Below are 23,278 nucleotides of genomic sequence, written 5' to 3' on the forward strand. Positions count from 1 at the left end.
ACTGGTGAAAATGGTTCTTTTCAAAATATTTTTTAAAATGCTCACACTTGTTCAAAATATTTTGCAATGAAGGTCACAGTGACATCTAGTTGGTGACCAAGAAAAGATCCTTGCTGTACAACCCTATCATGCAGCAATAATTAAGAGGTACTTAAAGCGGGGTTCCACCCAAATTTTGAACATTATCTCTATGCATTCTCTTCCTTGCCTAGATGCCGACATGCTGTGTAAAAAAATTTAAATCGCCGTAATTACCTTTTTTTTTCTAATCTTCTTAGCACTTCCTGGTTTTCCTCCCATGGGAGTAGGCGTGTTTCTAGCCTCTCCCAGACCTCCCACAGTCCCCTGGGAGATAGTCTCAGGCTTCCCAGCATGCATTGTGCAACAGTGTCATCACAACATCTCGGTGAATGCTGGGAGCACAGCATTCACTGCATCCAGGAAAACATGCTTGTGGGCTTCAAATGCCCACAATGAAGATGGAAACCGCCTTCAGTGAATTTTATAAGTTATTCTTTACAACGAAATCGGACACAGGCGGACTTATTACACAGAACATGTGAGTAGATAATCATGAGAAGAAAAGTTTGTGAATGAACTCCAAAAAAAAAAAAACGATAGATAGGTGGACCCCCGCTTTAAGAGGTAACAAAAATTCACAAACAAGGAATGTTGAGCTGTAACTCCAGAGAAGCATCACAATAAAAGTATGGGACATAGGATCTTTATTCTTTACCATGGATTCTATGCCGCTAGCACAATTGGTGACTGGTTTAAAAAAGAAAGGGGACCTATATCCCATACTGTACTCCAAGAAATTGATTTTACTGGTAGCAACAAGGACATGTAAGGAAATACCCCAAATAAGTTTGAAGGGTTGTTTCTGACAAGCCGACAGAACCTGATAAAGGTTCCACAGAGAATGACAATCTCTAAAATAAAATTGCTAAAGCAGAGATTTACTCTCAGCTAATGCTGATCCAGACCAGATTGCAGGAAGAACAGAATGAGTCCCACAAATTCCTTTTTAGGATGAAATATCTTTGCAGTGTATCTGGTGTGATAGCAGATTGTATGGAAAGTTGACGTCTTAGCCTTTAAGAGGGCAGGTATGCCTATATCTAACAGGCTCCTGTCCCTTAGGACTTGGGCATCAACAGCCATGGCATCAAAAAGCCATCAACTGAGAAGCAGAATGGCATACTGGCCTTTGGAAGAGTAGATCTGGACAATCCAGGAGGGCACACGGAGAGTCTGCTAGGAGTTTGAGCATGTTTAAAAATCATTTTTCTGGGCCAAGTCGGTACAACCAGAATCACGACAATGCTCTCCATTTCAATCCTGTGGAGCAGATGGGGGGGGGGGGTCTGGAGAGGTTGGTGTAGATCAGATTGATCTAATCCCATGGCATCACCAGAGTGTCCACTGTGAAGTCAAGAGGGTTCTTGGACCTGGCTACAAACCTGCCCAGATTGTTGTTGAATCTGGATGCCAGATAATCTATTTCTGGCATTCCCCACCTGTGGCAAAGGGCTTGAAATCCCTCTATAAGGAGAGCCCACTCCCCGAAACGCAGCTCTGCCCAAGAGAGGATCAAGTCCACTTCCATTTGGACGGCATGAATTCTGGTGCCCCCTTGGTCATCATATTATCCCAATGGATTTTCATTAGATGCCCTTGCAACTGAGGGGTCCAGCATTGAAGGGACAACCACCTCGCTCTTAGCTCTAGGATACTGATGGAAAGAATGGCTTCCTCCAACGACGAACTCTTCTGTACCAAGAAGGCATTCAGAAGTCCTCCCAGGCCCAATAGGCTGGCATCAGTCAGGAGAATCGTTCACACCTTGATCGTTGGCATTACACTACAGCAGAAGTGCTAGAAGAGTCTGGTTTTATGGGTCAGACACATGGTCATCTAGTCCCATGCTGACATAAAGTTATTTCAAGGGTCTCTTGTGCAGGCATGAAACAAGGGCCTCCTCTAAGCCCTAAGGGCCCAGGCATGAGTGTTGGTGGGGGGAGCAGTAATATACCCCAAGGTATAAAGATCCTGAAAGCGCAGTGTCCAATGTCAGGCCCATGTACTCCTATCTGTAAGACAGTTCCAGGAATGACTTCTGTGTGTTGAGGATCAAACTAACTGGCTTGGCTAACAGGGATAGGGGGGACTGATCCTTCTAGAGATCATTCAGGTACTCCAAAACATGAGTCTCTTAAACACAGAACTTTGTCAAAACCTTGAGGGCTGTGGATAGGCCAAACGATAGGGCGACAAACTGGTAATGCTGATTGCCCACAGCTAAGTACAGATAGCACCGATGGGGAGAAAAGATGGGAAAGTTTAAGTAAGCATCCTGAATGTCTACTGGAGCCAGAAAGTGTCCTGCAAGGAGATATGCATACATAACTTCAGAACCTGCAGAAACAAGTTGAGTCATTTGATCCAGAATAGGCTACACTCTTCTATTTGGTTTGGGAACAGTAAAGAGGTTTGGATAGAAACCCTGATAGTGTTTCTCCTTTGGTACAAGGGTAATGACCCCCTGAGATAGAAACCTATTGAATGACAGCAAGAGGAGCTGCCCTGGTCTTAGCTGGATTACAATTAAGATTGAAAACATGTAGCTTCGGAGGAGTTAAAAACTCAAATTTGTAGCCCATGGCAATGGCAATCAGGATCCAGACATTTAAGATGTCCTGAGACCAGAAGGCTGACCGATGTTCCCCCATTCTGACAAGTGGGGGCGCCCCATCACTGCAAAGAGGAACCAACCTTAGCTCGTTTGTAAAGGGGCAAGGTTTTTTCACAAAAGAAGGTTCCTGGCATATATTTGGAACTAGAGGGATGAAAGGAACCTTGCGCAACTCTGATTATATCACCGGCACAGTCCCTGTGTGCCAGGAAGACCGACTCCTGCACAAGCCCAGGAAAGACATCATCCTGCCCCAGCCAATGAAGTCGACTGAAGACTGGCACCCAGAAGATGATGGCACATTGAGGGATGGAGTAGTAATAAGGGGGTGGTGGCTGCGCTGTAATAGGGGGGAAGGGGGAGGAGTGGGGATCGACAGGGGGGTAGGGCTATGCTAAAAAATAATAAAGATCATGTGACCGTGGTGAAATAAGGCAAACTCAACTATGGGTGTATAATCAAATACAATAAGAATATAAAAATGTAAGCACAAACACAATATATGTATATATATAAAATAAATATATATATACCAGCAAAAATCATATGCAAGGATAGGTGAATCTACTAGGAAAAAGACATAAATCCAAAGTCTATCGTGATAACATAATAAATACCTCCAATAACATTGCTAGAACCTTGTCTATAGCAAAAATATAAAATAATCAACAAATAAATCCACACGTGGAATAATAAATAATGTGAATGCAAAGTGAAAAAAGGTGTCCATAAACAGTAGTTCCAGTGATTGGTGTTGGTGTCCCGCCAACACTTGGCGAAAAAATACCATAAAAATAAAAAATGATAATAGTAAAAAATGACACAAACTGACAGCAGTCCCACCCGGCGCTCGTGGATGTTTTACCCCCCAGCTGTTTTTAAATGTAAGTGTACGAGTTTTAGAGATATTTTAATAAAGTATGTGTTAGACGGGATTATGCTATGTGCGGTTTCTGTTTTTTATATACCGCACTAAACAAATCTGCATAACGGGTGGTGGATTTGAAAGCGGGGAGAGTCCCTCAGATGATCCAGAACTTGGGACTATACGAGCTCGACGTTCGTGGGTTGAGGCGTGCGCTCATTGACTAAAAGTGAGTGCAAACCCCCCTCTCCTCTCTCCCACCTGTGCCTCTAAACCAAACGGTATCATACTATGTAGCATTCGCTCTTTGTTTTTTCATATATGATACACGGCAACATCAATCAACGTTATCTGCGGTATTGCTGAACTCCCCCGCCTGTGGAGCTTCTTTGGCATATGCTGTATACCTTACAGCCGTAAGGTAAGGGGCCTGGGAACACGAAGGTGCCCCCACCTGTCAGCACACTGGTTTCTCCCTTTTCCCTGATTCATTCAACATCGTATTCACATCCAGGATTGTTAAATTTGGTGGTGGGACTGCTGTCAGTTTGTGTCATTTTTTACTATTATCATTTTTTATTTTTATGGTATTTTTTCGCCAAGTGTTGGCGGGACACCAACACCAATCACTGGGACTACTGTTTATGGACACCTTTTTTCACTTTGTATTCACATTATTTATTATTCCACGTGTGGATTTATTTGTTGATTATTTTATATTTTTGCTATAGACAAGGTTCTAGCAATGTTATTGGAGGTATTTATTATGTTATCACGATAGACTTTGGATTTATGTCTTTTTCCTAGTAGATTCACCTATCCTTGCATATGATTTTTGCTGGTATATATATATTTATTTTATATATATACATATATTGTGTTTGTGCTTACATTTTTATATTCTTATTGTATTTGATTATACACCCATAGTTGAGTTTGCCTTATTTCACCACGGTCACATGATCTTTATTATTTTTTAGCATAGCCCTACCCCCCTGTCGATCCCCACTCCTCCCCCTTCCCCCCTATTACAGCGCAGCCACCACCCTCTTATTACTATTCTTTGATCTGATCTGGAGCAGTTTTTGTGTGTTGCAGCAGTACTCCCTTAGTATAGGATTCCTCTGACAGCGCAGGAGTCTTCTACACAGTCTATTGAGGGATGGAGACTGTGGAAGGAAAGGGAAGTTTAGCTCAGCTTTAATAAAAAGGAGGAAAAGTAAGAATATTTAAACTCTCAAAAAGCCTTTACTTTTTAAACTTCATAAAGCTTACCATCATTCCCCATGGAAGACAGAACCTTCTCTCTTTCTTCCCAGGGTAAGGCACTCAGCGTAGGCATGTCATCAGGAAACACCGCTCTCTTGCGGCCCAAAGCCACAGCAGCTCTTCGGCAGACATGTTTGATTCTGGGCCCACGCACTGTCTCAGAAGAATCACTTTCCTGACCCTAATATAAAACATAACAATTAAAATACTGCGCAGACACCATAAGTTGCAGAGTGGAGGCATCTTTAACTGATTTTCTGCCATGGTCAGTTATTTCACACACTTGAAAAACTGCAGTTATTGCTACAAAGTTACTTTAAGCCCCTAAACGATTATACATTTTCTGAAAGCAGTGGTCCTGAAGAATAAAATGTCAGATGATATTTGTGCAACTGATTATCAAATGCATATACAAATACACAAAATGAATTTTAGTAAATGTAAACAAAATAGAAATTTTTTTATGAAATTAAAAATAAAATAAAAAACGCGTCTACATAGCAGCCTTTTCTTTTAGGCCCCCAAATGATACTTCTGCTCTCCACTGCAGCCAATCACGCAAAGATTGTGCTTCTCTATGCTCTAAAACACAATTGGGTGGTTTCATAGCCACACAGATAACTTTCACATGAAAGCTGATCTCTGGCTGAAAAAAAATCAATACAATGTTTTAAGATCTCTAATACAAGCATATTTATAAAGCTACGTTGGTAAACTAATGGTTAAGGGTGGATTGGTGGATTCACACCTCTGCATTTGCAGATAACATACTGTACATTAATTTTTAATTGGCAACTAACACATGCAAATGCAGCACCGCACACCTGATCCTTCATCACACCTCAGTGCATAGACGTGAATGCACAAGTATTCACAGCTTAGATCATGGTGTTCTACACAACATGTGCACTGATTCTTACTGTATTAGTGGCTGGGGTTCCACTCAAGATGCACGGCAATGCACATATACCATGAATTACTGCAATCTGTGTTTATGGTATGTACAAAAATAATTTTAGTTTTCAATCATTGGAGGGACACAAAAAGTAGTCTGTTTCTTGACATTCAAAAGCAGTCCACCAGAGGGGTGGGCAACCAGCAAACAAACACCAACAAGCCTAAGAACAACTGCAAATTCGGGCTGCCTGTAGATTAAGAGCCACCCTAAGGATCTATATAGGGCCAATAACCTCCGCCTGGTAGAAACAAAACGTGAGAAGCAGAAAACAGGTGGTAGCCTTGCACAAAAATTGATGCACAATGCTGCAAGAGATACACACAACCAATAAAGCAGTTTTGACAGCAGAGGAAGCAACCGATCCTAAAGACCCAGCTTGGAGATAGTACCACCCAGAAGTACAATGAGAACTGCATGACCCAACACGAATAGGGACCCGTACCTGAATAGGGAAAAGCTAACAGGACTAGAAACAAGGTTCTACTCAGTAAGGATTTGAACTACCTCTCTTGACACACGAAGATCTCCTGTTTCTAGATGGTTGAGGCACATGGTGTTGTCCAACTGGATACAGACACCACCACACCCGCTTTCCCCCAATTCAGGAACCACGTCAGCTGAAATGCCAGAATGTAGACTGGGAGATGGGAATTCTCCAAGTATGATAGGATCTTCCAGGTGGTGTAAATGGAAGACTTTTTAGAATCCAAGGGTAGAAGGCTTATCCTCCATATCAGGGACCAACCTGATCCTCGGGTCAGACAATTTGGTCAGCACAGAAACACGGCCAAAGTGTCACATGAAAACAGGGTGGATTGCTGGATAAGTTTGGAAAGTGACTGGGGAAAGTGGGCTGCCTTTAAAAAGGGTTACCTACAGACCCACAACTCAGGCAACAGTGTCTAATGGATAAATCCCAGACTGAAGGCTAAGGACATGACGCTCCATTCTGATCTAAGTTGTCTGCTGGGAATGAATGGATTCCAGTGCTGACTTTAGATTCAGGATTTAACTTAATTGTTGAGATCTCTGACAAATCAGAGAGAGACATTCTACAGTGGGGAGGCCAGCGCTCTGGTAGACAACAGGGGGGCCAAGAAGAGACTTAACAGTCTTAGCACTAAGCAGAGTTTAGCTGGCTTCCCACCCCAGACTTTGCGGGGGTCAGTGAAGCAAATTTTGGGAGGCCAAGGACATACATACCCCAGGAATAAAGTAACAAAAAGGAGGAGACTTAGTAGACCTTTCCCTATGCTTCTTGTGCTGAGGAAGGTGGGTGCTCTTGCTTCCAGTAACATCCTTGATATTAGTGCCCAAATGAAAGCAGCCATCCCTCAAAGACCATGCAGGTTAGGTGCTCCCTGGATGCAGTGTTCTCTAACCAGCACTTTAACCAGAGTGCTCTGTGCATGTGTATTTACAAACGCCCAATATGGAAGACAAGCCAAGAGGATTTTAGCGGGTCATCACAGCTGAGGTGGAAGCCATCTGATTTACATGCTCTATCAGCGAAGGATACACTGTCTCAGTCAAGTAATCTCCAAAGGGGTTTTTGAACATTCTGCCATGGTTTAACAAAATAAAGTCACCCCCAGAACGGGGCAAAGGGCTAGGTCCACCAACAAGCATTTTAAAGAGGTAGTCTAACTGCTGATCAGTAGAATCCTTGAATATCAGAATGTCCTTTACTGCCCCATGGCTTTCTTGCTAAGGTGGGCCACTGTCAGATCTATACTGGGTGTAAACTACAGTTTTAAAAAACTCCATTCAAACAGGAACGAGTCCAGCAAGTTCCTGTTGAAGGGGGTAGTACACGCTGCACATAGGAGTCAAAACAGTCTCCTTCTCCTATCTTCTCAGGTAGAGATAAGAGCAAGTCAGAATGAGAAATAGTAACTTCAACATATGGCGCAGAAGCCACTAGAGACATGGTTTAAAGGCTCAGCAGGCAGAGCAAGCCAGAAACTCAGTGAATTGTACCATAAACAGGTTTTAAATAGAAATTTTTGAACCTTGAGTCCCGATAAGGTACTGCCACCACCTTTTCCTCGGGAAAAGTGAAAGCTCAGGGCATTCTGCAAATCTAAAAGTCCTTGGGCAGTTTTTGGTTGACTTGAGAGAGGAAAGTGGTGTGGTAGAGTTTTGAACTCTATTTTGTACTCCTTTCAAACCATGGATTGGAATCTACAGCTCTGGGACATCCGTGACCCAGAGAGAGGCAAACTAACAGGCATCTCCCCTCTCTTAGGAGAAATGGTGTCCCTTATTGGAAAGAGAGCTAAGGGGAAGACTTGGTGGGCTTTGTGGCCCAAGTCATGTGCCAAAAGGAAGGGCAAAACTAGGTCTTCAAGTTGAAGCCTAAGTAGTGCAATTAGATGCTCTGTGTTTTGAGGAGGTAGAGGATACTGAAGAGGGAGGTTTTGAATCTTACACTGTGGAAGCAAAACTCCTTCTCTTGTGATATGACAGCTTTTACAAACTCAATTGCCTCCCCCAAAAAAAAGTCTGACTTGAAATGTCATACATGTGAGACACTTTTTACAGGCAGCTTCAGCTGTCCAGGCTTTGGGCCACAAGATTCTGTGCATGTGAATGGAGATTGGAATAATTCTGGAAATTTGTCTCATCACATGTTCTAAGGCATCTACTCAAAAGAGCAGAACATAAGGTAATTGCTGCAATTGCTTTGTTAAAGCAAGGCCCTGGAAAATAGGATCAAGTTGGTTGTTCAGCCTGAACCAGTTTACCACAGTCTGACATGCTGAAATTGCAGCAAGAGCTGGTTACAGGGCTGGGCCTGACAGAGTAAAGATAGTTTTTAAGAGCGTTTTAAACTTCCTATCTGCATAAACTTGTTTTAAGGGGCAGCAACATCGACTACATGAATTCAGCCAAAATTTCTGGAGTAAAAATCTTTTCTGGAGTGATCCAATCATCATACGTTGTACATTCTATTTGTTTATGATTAGGGAATGTCTTTATAGATTGAGATGGCTGCATTAGGGCCAATAGTTGTTCTAGGAATAGTGACACAGAGGAAGAACATTCTGTTTTTGTCAGGTCGCTTGTTGCATGTCTGAAATAGAACTAGAATTGGATGCAGAGACCGGGGTTAATATGGGTTCCTGTTATGGTACAAGCCAGGGAAACATCATCCCTCTGAAGTTGAGTGTTGTGCAGACCTTCTGCACCGTAAATGTTCGCCTGAGGTTTTGCCGTGGCTCCCTCAAGACCTGGTCTCCACCATAGCTATGGAAAAGGGCAATCCCCTGTGAGGTACTCGCGCAATAGGGTGAGGAATATAGGATAAGTGTTGTCGGAAGGAGTATGCAACAACCCGGGCGTAGACCATCAAGTGGTACTTTAGATCAGGGGTAGGCAACCTGGGGCCCTCCAGCTGTTGCAGAGCTACAAGTCCCATCATGCCTCTGGGAGTAATTGTAACTGCCAGCCTTGCAATGTCTCATGGGAAATGTAGTTCCACAACAGCTGGAGGGCTACTGGTTGCCTACCCCTGCTTTAAATGGACTCTTGTGTGACCTGTGGTGGGATGGCAACTGGTCATCCACCTGGGACTATGTTCTGAGTGGTTGAATATTAGCACTGAGGTTAAAAAGCTACACTTTAAAGTAAATACATCCAAACAGCCCCGGTTTTTACCGTAACGAACTACATGTTACCTTCCTTTCTACTCATGTCCATAACAAAAGGGGGGTGTTCAACAATCTATAACAAAACATGAAAACTTCCAAGGCAGTGTGAAATAAATAGAACAAAGAAACAGAAAGCTGCATACAGTGCCAATACATGGGACTTTTTTTCTCTTCCACTATATTGCTGTGGTCTCAGAATTGCCTTGAACATAGCGTTACGTTTTCACATTGGTTTACCTTGGATTTTAAAGTGGAAGTAAACTTCCATTATTAACCTTTTTTACCCATCGGTAAGCCTATAATAAGGTTTACCTATAAGTAGTGTAAATATTGTTACTGTACATGCAGCCGGTGACATCACTGGCTCATGCGCTCTGAAGGAACGCCGACCCGTGTAGTTCCTTCAGAGCCCTGTGCTGTGACGTCATTGCGGCTCTGCACGCCTGCAGCTCTAACATCTCTGTGCTGGAAGAGCTTTGTTTAAACGCAAGTTTAACATAATGTGCTAGTATGCGATGCATACTAGCGCATTATGACATTACCCTGCAGGGTAAGAAGAAGAAAAAAAAACTTTAACAGTTTAACAAAATAGATTTATTTTAAAATAAACAAAATTACCAGTCCCACAGGCTTAAGGCCATCATACACAGTGTAGGAAGTTAGAATATGCAAAGAAATGAACAAGACCCACTAAGGTCCACCGAAGCGCAAGACTAACGTGTGCTTTGCAAAGTTAGAATTTGCTCACCTGTGCTTTGGGCTGTTCAGTCTGCTTTCGCAACTTGCTTTTTTCTATACTCTGCAATTGATATTTAGCTGTTCTTATTATAGTGGCCATATGCTTCTCTGACACAAGAATTTTGTTTGCTTGGTCTAATACAGAGCTGATGGTGGTGGTAGAGGTGGTAGTGGACTTAACAGGACTTGCAGGCTGTTCAGGCAAGAGTATCTGGATGTTTGTGGGTGGGGATTTGGCACTAGAATCATTATCTTGTTTGTCAGAAATGCCACAAGTTTTTTTTGATAACTTGTTCTTGACCGACATGGAGGCTGCAGCAAGGGGTGGTGGAGTAGTGGTTACTGAGGGCTCTGTGATCACTTGTTTCTTCTTTGATACATTTTTTATTGGTGTAGAAGCAGCAAGTGCCTCTCCATCAACCTTTTCCTTGCCGCTTTTGTTTAAAGAGCCTGAGCTCTTCTTGCGTCTTTCTTTTCTTGAGTCATGGGAGTTTTCCTTCTCTCTTTCCTTTTCCCTGCATTTTTCAATGTCTCTTTCTTTTGATGCATCATCTGATACTCTGTTCTTATTTTTTATTCTATCTGACTGGGAGCCAGATATAAACCATGGAAAAAGGGAAGAACTACTGTTGGAAGAGGGTGAGAAAGGCTCCCCTGAAGTGCTGGCTTGCCTTCTTGTTTTCGGAAATTTCTCTGCAGACTCCACAGGTGCTGCAGAAATTGAAGTGGAAGAGAAAGAAAAGCTGGGACTTAAGGCACTGGTGGTCCGGGAACTGACAGATAAGCTTGCAAGTGAACTGGATGACTGAGGTATGAGGGGTGCAGCAGTATTGCCGTTTTCTCTTCTACTCCTTGTCCTCATAGAGTGAGATGGCGATCTTGTGTCAGAGCCACGCACTGGACTAAAGACTTTTCTTCTCCTTCTTCTAGAAGATATACCTATAATGGTGGATGTTCCAGAGGAATCAATAGATGGTGGTAGAGTGACTGACTCAAATATGCGTGAATGTGCTTCACTGGGGGTAAACCTTGGTGCACGGAGCAGAGGGCTTCTTTTATGTAAATCAAATCGAGCCCCAGAAGAATGAGGTGCAGAAAAGAGTCTTCCAGGAGCTACAACAGAGGCTGTATTGAACCCAGAAGCTGAAGCAAGACCTACATCTTCTGGGGTCAGTGGTGGAGGTCTAAAATTATCAAATATGGGTTTCCTGATTAGGCCTTCTTTGGCATATTTAGCAGAGGAAAAGTACTGAGACTCTAGCCTGGAATGCTTTAGAGATGTCCAACGGAAAGTTGGTTCCCTTAATATGGACCTCCGTTTTTCATATATACGTGAGCCAGAAAGGAAAGTTGTAGCCATGGGAATAGCAGGAGGCATAAGCCATGAAGAATGTTCAGAGTGGGCTGCTGGGGCCTGCAAAGGTGCTGAAGGACTGAGCAATGGAGGAGGTGGAGATGCAGAGGACTGCTGAAGAACTGGCTGAGAAATTTTCTTTGCTTGCCTGGAATTAATATTTCTATTGCAATTGGGAATACGTCTATTTCTTGTGCTAACTCCACTGCTTTCTAGGACTGACTGAGGGGCAGACAAAGGAATATCTGTGACTCGTCCAGGAGTTTCTGCTATAGCAGTCGTCTCCTCTGAAACCTGCGATTCTGTTGAAGTGTCTATGCTAGGGCTGCTTGAGCGGGATTCATCAGAAGTAACCTGTGAAGATTGCTGTGAAACTGCACTTGACTTTTCACTAGATTCACAAGATGTTAAACTAAAACGTCCACTTGGAGCAGTTTCCATCCTAGCTATCTTGATAGGAGGTTCATAGTCCTCGTCTTCTATAAACCTTCGAGGTGTTTTTATGATGCGAGAAGACACTGTACTCACCACAGGCATGATAAACTGTCGTATATTCTTAAGCTGGGTACCTCCCTTACGCCCTTGAAGCTTTGCTGCTTCAAGTCCCATCTTCTTTTGCGCGCCCATTTTAGCTTTTTGCAAAAGCTGCTTTGCAATGGTGGTATCAGTTCTCTTGGATGCAGGGATTATCCTTACAGGCTTAAGTCGTCGAGGACTTTGGCGCACAGACACCCTGGCAACTTCTTTTGAGGTTTGGAGAGGTTCCTCTTTGCGGGTTCTCTGGGGCTTCTCTGGGTGAGTCTGTCTCAAAAGAATCCTAGGTTGTGCTGGTTTAAACTTATCAGAGGATGGAGGCCTGCCACGTCCCCTAACAATTTTTACAACACCTTTTCTTCCAAGCTCAAGTTTATCACTTTTGAATTTGGGCTTCAGTGGAGAGAGTTTGACTGCTCGGAGTTTCTTTATTTTGGCAGCATGTTTAAAAGCAGCGGAGGGCTTCCTCCGTTTTGTTTTCTCTTCACGAAAAGATTTAGTGGATTCTGATTCATTATGGTTTTCTTGTGAAGATTTTAATTTAACATTTCCATGTGCAGGGGGTCTTCCTCGTCTTTTCTCTTCTGGTGTATTCTCTGGTTTCTTTGTTTTATTTGTAGGTCGAAGTTCTTGCTTGCTAGTGGCATGACTATGATTTTCAGCTGGCTGGGAAGAAACATCAGAACTCCTGGACAAACTGCAACGTGGCCTTCCACGAGGTTTTCTTGGGGTTGACTGTTCTGAATGGTAAAAAAAAAAAAGAAGGCATTAAAAGTTGGTCAGAATTATCCTGTATATTTTGTCACGAAAATACTGAATTTAACAAAATCTTTGTAAAGATAGGAAAAGAGAAAGGGAAAGCAAATATTTTCTTTTCTTCTTACTCCTAGGCACCTTAATAAGAACAGGTATGTCCTTGAAAGCATATCTAAGCCAAAGAAAAAAGGGAATTCTGACTTATCTGTAAAATGTCTTATCTTAGAGTACAGAATAGGACAGGGGATTGTATTCACAGATCATGAGTTATATGCAGGCTATTTTCAGGAGAATGGACACTGGCAAAAAAAAAAAAAAGATAGGAAGGCCCCTAGGGACACACTCATAACTGTACCCACTCAAGGAGACTCCAGGTGTTTTCCCGTTTTTCTTTTCAATCAATAAGGAATGATTACAGGGGACAGAGGGGAGGGTCCTGTGTCTTATACTGTACTCCAAGATAAGGTGTTTACGGGCAAGTTAAAAATTAACTTTATCTTAATCATACAGTACAGACTTGTATCCACAGACCATGGGATGTTCCCAAGCAGGCGGTGGGCAACAACATAGCAAATAAAACTGCCAAAAAGTCCAACAAAAAACAAGTGTAAGAGCCCATAAACATTTATTAGACAGCTTGAAGCACCTTAGAGCTCAAATCAGCCCAGACATGAACATCCATCTGATAAAACTTGAAGAAAGTGTAAACAGAGAACCAGGTGACCCTTGCAAATCTGGGAAGCAGATGATTGATGCTGAATAGCCCAAGAGACACCAATAGACCTGGTGGAATGAGCTTTGTTATGGAAAGGGAGTACCCTTTCTCTCAGTGTGACCTAGCAACAGTGGAGTAAAATGCAGGATGTCCCTGATTGGCAAATGGAGGCAAGGTCTGCCAGGTACACTCCGATAACCTGAATATATGGTGAATCTTCCAGAAGGATTTCCAGGGGGGGGGTTCTGTCTCGAGTACCGAAAGCACCAGATTCAGATCTTACAGGTCAACACAGGAGGTCAAATTTGGGGATTTACACAAGCAACACCTTACAAAAAGGTCCCAATTAGAGAATGAACCAAGACGTTTTTTGGAAACAAATGGATAAAGCCATTTTTGCATATGTTTAACTTTACATTTTAGGCCTATAGATCACTTAAACACCCCCCCCCCCCCCCCCCAAAAAAAAGAAAAAAAGAAGAAGATATATTACTTTAGAGCAGACACCCTGGGAGAATAAAACCGTGGTGGTTAATTTTTTTTTATGTAACATATTATTAGCGCAACGGTTTAACAAGCACAACATTTCGGTAAAAAAATGTACTAATGTTTATTTTAGGGCACATAAACACTATTACCCAATTTTTGGTAAAATATAAAAGATGAGGTTACGCCAAGATACCCAACATGCCAAGGCTTAATTGTGTGTGCCCATAGTACAGCGACAAACTTCAGTACATTAAATTTTCCACAGGTGGTGATTTAAAGCTTATCAGTTTAGAGTTCACCATGAATAATGGGCCTACAATTATTTCTCTCACTCTGGCATGCACGGTGATTTGTGGAGTGCTTGGGTGTAACACTCCCCCCCCCCCTTACAAAACCTAATTTTGAATCACCTATGTGATACTTTTTTTTTGGTGGCATGTTCCCTTTGATGAGACATCAGGGGTCTTTTAAAATCTTGACGTCTCACATGCCCTCCATTAGCTTCTTCCAGGCTGTCACTTTCCGGATGGGAAAAGGGACAGCTGGACCCGGAAGTGAGGTTTTACTCATTGCTTCGGGGTTCTTAGTAGGAAGGGGAGATCAGCAAACGTCCATTCGCCAATGTTTCTTACCTCAACTGTTACCAGGCTGTGTGGAAGTGATCGAATGGCTGTAGCAGCCAAAAGTGTATGTGAAAACTCCGCTGCTGCTGATGTATGGAATGTCATGGCAGCAAAAGGATTAAAGTAATACTAAAGGTCATTTTTTTTTTTTTAAATAACAAAAATGTTATACTTACCTGCTCTTTGCAATGGCCTCCTCTTCTCGGGTCCCCATCGCCACTCCCGACTTCCCCGGTTGGGTGGAATTTCCCCAAAAGGTGAAATTCCCCCTAGAAGAGGATCAATATTGATTTTCTTAGGGTAGCTTGACTACTGGTGCCATCCTGAAGGTTTATGTAGGCCACTGTTGTGGAACTGTCCGACTGAACCCTGACTGGGTGACCTTCCAAAAGAGGGTCCAGTGTTGTTGCTAGGGAGAGCTTTGTCCGACTGGATAGAAGCATAGGACAGTTCAGAGAATGGATCTGTTTGCCTTTTGCCAGGAGCATGTTGAGTTGAAGAGTCCTGGAATAAAACTGTAAAAAAGGTACTGCCTCAAAGTAGGCCACCATTAAACCCAGAACCCTGAAGCAAAAAGCAAACTGAGGGGTGCCTCTTGAATCTGAGGGTCAGTGTTTGGGGCCTTAAAGAGGCAATCTTGCCTGGAGGGAAGAAGATTCTGGCTTGGGCTGTGTTCAAAATGAGACACAGCTGGACAGCAGACTTTGGAAAGTTGATTAACCAGCCAAATATTCAAAGGAACTGAATGGTCCTGAACGTCGGAAACAAATGGCACGGCAGAGGAGTCCTTCAGTAAAAGGTTGTCCAAGTGTAGGCTATAAATAATTGAAGTACAATGTGGAAATATATAGGTTTTACATTTTGACCATAGGTACGCTTTAATTGCGGGGATCTCCTGTGGGGTACTAACACAATGGAAATGAAAGATATGTGGGTTGCATGCCTGATACGCAGGAGCCATTACTACGCAGGTGCTGACCATGTCCCCTGTGGTTCTGTAGCAGAAAGCAGGAAGAAGTGTAGTAAATAGGTTGTGCATGCCATCTGCAGATAAGGCAGGCAGAAGTTTTAAATTGTAATAAAAAAAAATTACTTACAGTGTCAAATGCATTAGAGACGAGTACAAAGAGATCATAATAAATTAATAACTCCTTTTTATGCGCCTATGCATCCACTTTCCAAGCACTTCAGTTTTGGTATTGTTTGGAAATGGTCTAGGAGCGGGGGTTTCCAACCACCAGGCTGCGGCCTCTCTACAGCCGAACCGCAAAGGCTGCTCTGTTATGTGTAGCTGCGGGCGAGCAGAGAGATCATATCGCTCACTGCCTGCTTTCACTCTGGGACCCAGCCAATGCACATGTGCCAGTTCACCCTCGGACGCTGTAACGCCGGGGAGAGACTGCCAGAAGCCTTTCTCTGCGGTCACTGTTGCCAGTCAACAAATTGCCTTTACATTTAAAACGGGACAAGATGCATCTGATATTTTTTGGTTGCAGGAAAAATTGGGAAGCTTCAGCTGGTGGCAGGAAAGTGACAATCTGCATCTGGTAGCAGGTGACATGGCAAGTGACATTCTGCATCTGGTGGCAGGAGACATGGCAAGTGACAATCTGCATCTGGTGGCAGGTGATGTGGCAAGAGACACGCTGCATCTGGTGGCAACTGACAAGCTGCATCTGGTGGCAGGCAACGCGGTAACTGACAAGCTGCATCTGGTGGCAGGCAACGTGGCAGCTGACAAGCTGCATCTGGTGGCAGGCAACGTGACAACTGACAAGCTGCATCTGGTGGCAGGCAACGTGGCAGCTGACAAGCTGCATCTGGTGGCAGGCGACGTGGCAACTGACAAGCTGCATCTGGTGGCAGGCGACATGGCAACTGACAAGCTGCATCTGGTGGCAGGCGCAGACAACGAGACAACTGATAAGCTGCATCTGGTGGCAGGCGACGTGGCAACTGACAAGCTGCATCTGGTGGCAGGCGACGTGGCAGCTGACAAGCTGCATCTGGTGGCAGGCAACGTGGCAGCTGACAAGCTGCATCTGGTGGCAGGCAACCTGGCAACTGACAAGCTGCATCTGGTAGCAGGCGACGTGGCAACTGACAAGCTGCATCTGGTGGCAGGCAACATGGCAACTGACAAGCTGCATCTGGTGGCAGGCAATGTGGCAACTGACAAGCTGCATCTGGTGGCAGGCAACGTGGCAACTGACAAGCTGCATCTGGTAGCAGGCGACGTGGCAACTGACAAGCTGCATCTGGTGGCATGTGATGTGACAAGCTGAAACTGGTGGCAAGTGACAATCTGCATCTGGTGGCAGGCAACGTGGCAAGTGACACGCTGCATCTGGTGGCAGGCGACATGGCAAGTGACACACTGCATCTGATGGCAGGTGACGTGACAAGCTGCATCTGAAGGCAGGTGACATGACAAGCTGCATCTGAAGGCAGGTACTGTGACAATCCGCATCTGGTGGCAGGCCACGTGGCAAGTGACACGCTGCATCTGGTGGCAGGCAACGTGGAAAGTGACAAGGTGCATCTGGTGGCAGGCGAGGTGACACGCTGCATCTGGTGGCAGGCAATGTGGCAAATGACAAGGTGCATCTGGTGGCAGGCGAGGTGACAAGCTGCATCTGGTGGCAGGTGATGTGACAAGATGCATCTGATGGCAGGCGATGAGGCATATAACAATCCGCATCTGGTGGCAGGTGAAGTGACAAGCTGCATCTGAAGGCAGGAGACGTGACAATCTGCATCTGGTGGCAGGCAACATGGTATATGACAATCTGCATCTGGTGGCAGGCGACGTGGTATATGACAATCTGCATCTGGTGACAGGCGACGTGGAAAGTGACACACTCATGGCTCCCCCTGATTCTGCATTATGGCGAGTTGAACTCCCCCGAGCCTTGGCATAATTTTTTTCCACGCAGCCAGTCCCTGGTGCCAAAAAGGTCTTACCTTATTTATGTTGCTGTACCAGTGGGTCCAGACTTCACCTGTCTCAATGGGCATATCGCAAACAGGTCTTCAGGGTCTGGGAATCATAGGGACGGACCACTGCCTTGGATCTGTAGATCATGCTGCGGCTAACTACATTTGTTGCAACAACTTGCCAAGGTAATCACCCAACACAGGATTCACCACACAAAGAAAAATATTACAGGCCAGCCCCACGCAGTGGAGTCTGGGCATGATCCCCAAGGTAGACACAGAGGATTACTGAACTGGAAACTGCTAGAAAGCCATAGGCACTAGGAATCAGACGAAAGAAAAAAGGATTGGTCAAAAAAGAGAAAACTTCCACAGGGAAGAGGTCCATCACCTAAGAACACTAGCAAAAAAAACTGGTGCCTCAGAGTGGGTGGGGTTATATAAGCATGTTCCAGCAATGTTTTTGCCAGCGTCCAATCACCTGAAGGTAGTGTGTATATAACCCATGGTCTAGAATTACAAGCCCTGTGGCCTATACTAAAATTATGATAAATATTTCAGTTTTTCAGTCCTTAAATATAGTGGCTGAATAAGGTTTCTTTTTTTTCCAGACTTTCCCCCTTGGTTTTAACTTAGTGATCCTGCAACACTTTTTTCTCCTTGGATGACTCACAGTAGTTTACCTATGGGCAAGCAATATCAGCTGTATTAGAGCGACACAACACCTGCCGTTCTCCTTATTGCCAAAATAGCAGGGGGAAGGTCGAGCACAGTCCTAACACTTCCTAGAACACCACTCTGAGGCTGCATTCACACCATCATAAAATGCCTGAAAAACACCCAACAAGTAAAATCCCATTCATTTCAGTGGCACCTGTTCACATCTGAGCGTTTTGTCTCCTGAAGTAAAATGCCTGAAAAATGCCTCACGCTCAAAAAAGAAAATTTTTCTGCTTTTTACATTGGTGACCTGTACAAAAACGCGGTAAAAACAGTCTGAATGTATCACTGTCATCACCATATTTAGCTGTGCTAATTACCATGTAATGCAAAGGTAAAAGCGCAGGTGGAAAATAGCTGGAGCTTAACCACTTAAGGACCAAGTCTCTTTTGTAGATGTGTTGTTTACAAGTTGTTTTTGTTAGAAAATTAATTAGAACCCCCAAACATCCTAGAGAATAAAGCGGCGGTCGTTGCAATACTTTGTCACACTGTATTTGCGCACTGGTCTTACAAGCGCACTTTTTTTGGAAAAAATACACTTTTTTTTCTTTTACACAGTTTTTTTTTTTTTTTTTAATTGTGTCACTTTTATTCCTATTACAAGGAATGTAAAAATATAATTAAAAAGAAGCATGACAGGACCTCTTAAATATGAGATCTGGGGTCAAAAAGACCTCAGATCTCATATTTAGACTAAAATGCAATAAAAAAAAAAAAAAAAAATTTTCATTAAAAAAAAAGGATTTTAAAAAAATGTCCCTTTAAGAGCTATGGGTGGAAGTGACGTTTTGACGTTGCTTGCACCCTGCAATGTCATGGAGACGGGTGGGGACCATCTTCCCCTCACTTGTCTCCATGCCCAGCCACAGAGGGGACCCGAGCGCCTCCGCCGCTGCCGACGGCCTCGGTAAGCGGCAGAGGGCACTGGAGCGTGATGGGGGGGGCCCTCTGCCGCCGCCGATAAAAGTGAACCCGCAGCGAATCCGTCGCAGAGACCACTTTTACCTTGTAGCGAACCGCCGGCCGAACAAGAGGATACTGGGGTTATGGCAGCTAGCTGCTGCCATAACAACGATATCCTCCTTCAAAGTAAGGACCTATATCAGTGTTCGGCGATCCGGAAGTATTTAAAGTGGTTCTAAAGGCTCAAGGTTCTTTTCCCTTAATGCATTTCATGTATGAAAGTAAAAAAAAATGTATGTGCAGCAGCCCCCCAGCTCCTCCAATACTTACCTGATCCCCATTGCGATCCAGCGATGTGCATGAGAGCCTCAGCTCTCCGGGACTCTCCCTCCTCACTGGCTGAGTAGGCAGCGGGAGCCACAGGCTCCTGCTGCTGTCAATCACAGCCATTGAGCCATTAAGAGAGAGGGGACAGGGCCGAGCCACGGTTCTGTGTGAATAGACAGGCAGAGCAGTGGCTTGGGAGCGAGCCTGCTTGGGTGCCCCCTTAGCAAGCTGCTTGCTCTAGCGGCACTCAGCAAAAGGGAGGGGCCAGGAGCACAAGCGCGGGACCCGAGAAGAGGCGGATTGGGGCTGCTCTGTGCAAAACCACTGCAAAGAAGTATGTTTATTTATAAAGAAAAAAAATTGCCTTTAAAAATATCACTTTAACAATGCTAGCCATAGCCTCTCCATAAGAAGACAACGGAGACCTCAGCTGCAGCTCATACCGCTGGGGCCACCTGTTGAATTAGACATCAAAGCGAAGGAGGTCATCGCCAAATCACCCCATGTTGAAACAATAGACAAAACTCCCTCAACAGAAATAGCACTCCCTCTCAGAGGGAAGAACATTTCACCAACCCCTACACTAATGAAGCCAAACTCCATACGGGATGGGTCCATCCGAACCTAGATTGATGCTACACTGGGCATCCCTTTTATTCTTGCAGGAATCCACTTGCACACTTCATCAGGTGCTCTGTCCATTTCATACTCCACTGACTCCCCACAACCTCTGTTATGATGGCAGACCCTGCTCTGTAATAAAGTGTATATATATTCCTGCGCTACTGTGTGGAAAGTGAAAGGTATATGAAAAACTGCTGCAAGCACCGAATAAGGGTCAATCAATGCCCGTAAGAATATTAAAACAAATGGGAGCTGGTGTTGCGCTGTTTAAAGGAGAACCAAGTAATCAGATCAAAAAAAGGGAAAATGTACTGATAAAGGTAGCAGTACACATACAAATAAATAAATGAACAGAAATAGATCAATAGTGTAAACAATATCCACGGTGTGTGGTATAGTGACTGATTTCAAAGTGCAAAATGCACAATGAATAATGTTGAGACACTACAAGAAAAGGGGGAGAACCCCCTCATGTCAAGGTTACATGAGGTGACTACTATTGGTATGCCACACTTAAAGCCATTTCAATCCGGCCAAAACTCATGAAAAACGTTATTACTATAGACATATATTAAAAAAATCGTGAAATTGACTTATTTTTCTATATTAGGAACATTTAAATCCTATACTCACACCACGTGTTCAACAGTGAAACAAAACATGTGTTATTAATTACAATGTTACTTATGAAAATCAATCCGCAACAATGTAGTGAGCACCCTGAAACATGTGTTGCTAGTAACAATGTTACTTGTGAATATCAATTCGCAACAATGTGGTGAACACCATACATATCTAAATTAGTGCTAAAAATGTTTATCAGTGGGACACTTATTCCCCTTGAACATCTTAGATGTAGAAACAATGATCAGTCCTTGATGGAAATATGCTAGGTTGATATTAGCACCAATCTTCTTTATAGAAAGAGACACACCGATATTTCTCCTTTTCACAAATATGGTAAAAAAGGCTGCTTACCGGATCAGATGGATCTCAGGTTAGTGAGATCAGAAGATCTGGGCGTTTTCCTGGGAGATTTCCTCAGCCACTGCGCTCCCATACACAGGCAGATCTATCCTCACTGATACAATGTATCCGGTTTCAAAATATTAGTTCATCAATACAGAAGATACACCTCAGTGGGAATAAAACGAAAAGGGCTCCATAGTGCAAATGTGTTTCATAGATTTATTCAAAATCTCTTTCAAAAAAACTCCCAAGTATACACCAAACGGAACTCAGATAAAAAATGGGAACCAGATAAAAATTAGCTAAAAATCAGCATGCATGCAGAGCGGGAGCAAACCGGCTGACTGCATGGAGAAAGACCAGACAAACGTAATGGCGTCACAGCTTCTAGCTCCACCCGACGCGTTTCCCCTAAACAGGCTTCCACTGGGAACGGAGACATCTGCAGGGGAAACTGCATTATTTGCAGTGGAAAGAATTGTTTTAAAGTGACTGTGAAAGAGATTTTGAATAAATCTATGAAACACATTTGCACTATGGAGCCCTTTTCATTTTATTCCCACTGAGGTGTATCTTCTGTATGGATGAACTAATATTTTGAAACCGGATACATTGTATCAGTGAGGATAGATCTGCCTGTGTATGGGAGCGCAGTGGCTGAGGAAATCTCCCAGGAAAATGCCCAGATCTGCCTGTGAATTGGAGCACAGTGGCTGAGGAAATCTCCAAGGAAAACGCACAGGTGATAATCTAAGGCCGGCAGGCTAATGCAACATGCTCATTTGATCTCACTAACCTGAGATCCATCTGATCCGGTAAGCGGCCTTTTTTACCATATTTGTGAAAAGGAGAAATATCGGTGTGTCTCTTTCTATAAAGAAGATTGGTGCTAATATCAACCTAGCATATTTCCATCAAGGACTGATCATTGTTTCTACATCTAAGATGTTCAAGGGGAATAAGTGTCCCACTGATAAACATTTTTAGCACTAATTTAGATATGTATGGTGTTCACCACATTGTTGCGAATTGATATTCACAAGTAACATTGTTACTAGCAACACATGTTTCAGGGTGCTCACTACATTGTTGCGGATTGATTTTCATAAGTAACATTGTAATTAATAACACATGTTTTGTTTCACTGTTGAACACGTGGTGTGAGTATAGGATTTAAATGTTCCTAATATAGAAAAATAAGTCAATTTCACGATTTTTTTAATATATGTCTATAGTAATAACGTTTTTCATGAGTTTTGGCCGGATTGAAATGGCTTTAAGTGTGGCATACCAATAGTAGTCATAACTATGGGGATCACTTATATTTAATACACACTAAGATATGATGCGCGCTGGTTACACTATTTACTATTTATTTTTTGGGTCTTTTGTATTTATGGACTAACACGAGCAGCAGCACAATTTTTTTATTTTTTGTATGGTTAGCGCAAAATCACGTTTCTTTATATACATGAGGTAGAGCTGCACAATTAATCGTTAAAAAATCGTGATCTCGATTCACCTCCCCTGATGAGTTCGCTGATTCTTTCATATAAACAAGTGGAGAGATTATCTGTTCACTCAGCTGTCACAGGAAAACATCCAGGCAGTCTGCCAAGTTTAGAACTTGAAACATTGTATCTAACTTCCTTCTTAGATCAAAGGGATAAACTTCTCTGTGTAAACAAATAACCCAGGCAATCTGCCAAGCTTTAAACAACGTGTAAATGCAGGAAGTTTAACCACTTAAAGTCTAAATCTTTTTCTGACACTTTTTTCTTAAGTTAAAATCAATATTTTTTGCTAAAAAAAATTACTTGGAACCCCCAAACATTAGAGAATATATATATATATATATATATATATATATATATATATATATATATATATATATATATATATATATATATTTTTTTTTTTTTTTTTTTAGCAGAGACCCTAGGGAATAAAATGGCAATTGCTGCAATATTTTATGTCAAACTGTATTTGCCCAGCGGTCTTTCAAATGCAATTTTTTTGGGAAAAAATACACTTCAATAAATAAAAAAAAAACAAACAGTAAAGTTAGCACAATTTTTTTTGTTTTAATGTGAAAGATGATGTTACTCCGCGAGAATCGTGAGAGAATCGTGATCTATCCTCTAAG

At 43.1% G+C, this 23,278-nt stretch overlaps 1 protein-coding gene across 1 annotated transcript in view; it reads right to left on the bottom strand.

Moving 5' to 3' along the window:
- The window catches only part of KMT2A (lysine methyltransferase 2A), a 286,124-nt gene that overhangs the window by 195,738 nt on the left and 67,108 nt on the right, over positions 1-23,278 (bottom strand). The window contains exons 3-4 of the mRNA XM_073602468.1: positions 10,189-12,806; positions 4,836-5,010 (exon numbers count right to left, since the gene is read on the bottom strand). Coding sequence (XP_073458569.1) covers positions 4,836-5,010; positions 10,189-12,806 — 2,793 coding nt within the window. The remainder of the gene's footprint in view (positions 1-4,835; positions 5,011-10,188; positions 12,807-23,278) is intronic.

The sequence above is a fragment of the Aquarana catesbeiana genome, linkage group LG10 (genome assembly GCF_042186555.1).
Source record: "Aquarana catesbeiana isolate 2022-GZ linkage group LG10, ASM4218655v1, whole genome shotgun sequence".
Lineage (NCBI taxonomy): Eukaryota > Metazoa > Chordata > Amphibia > Anura > Ranidae > Aquarana > Aquarana catesbeiana.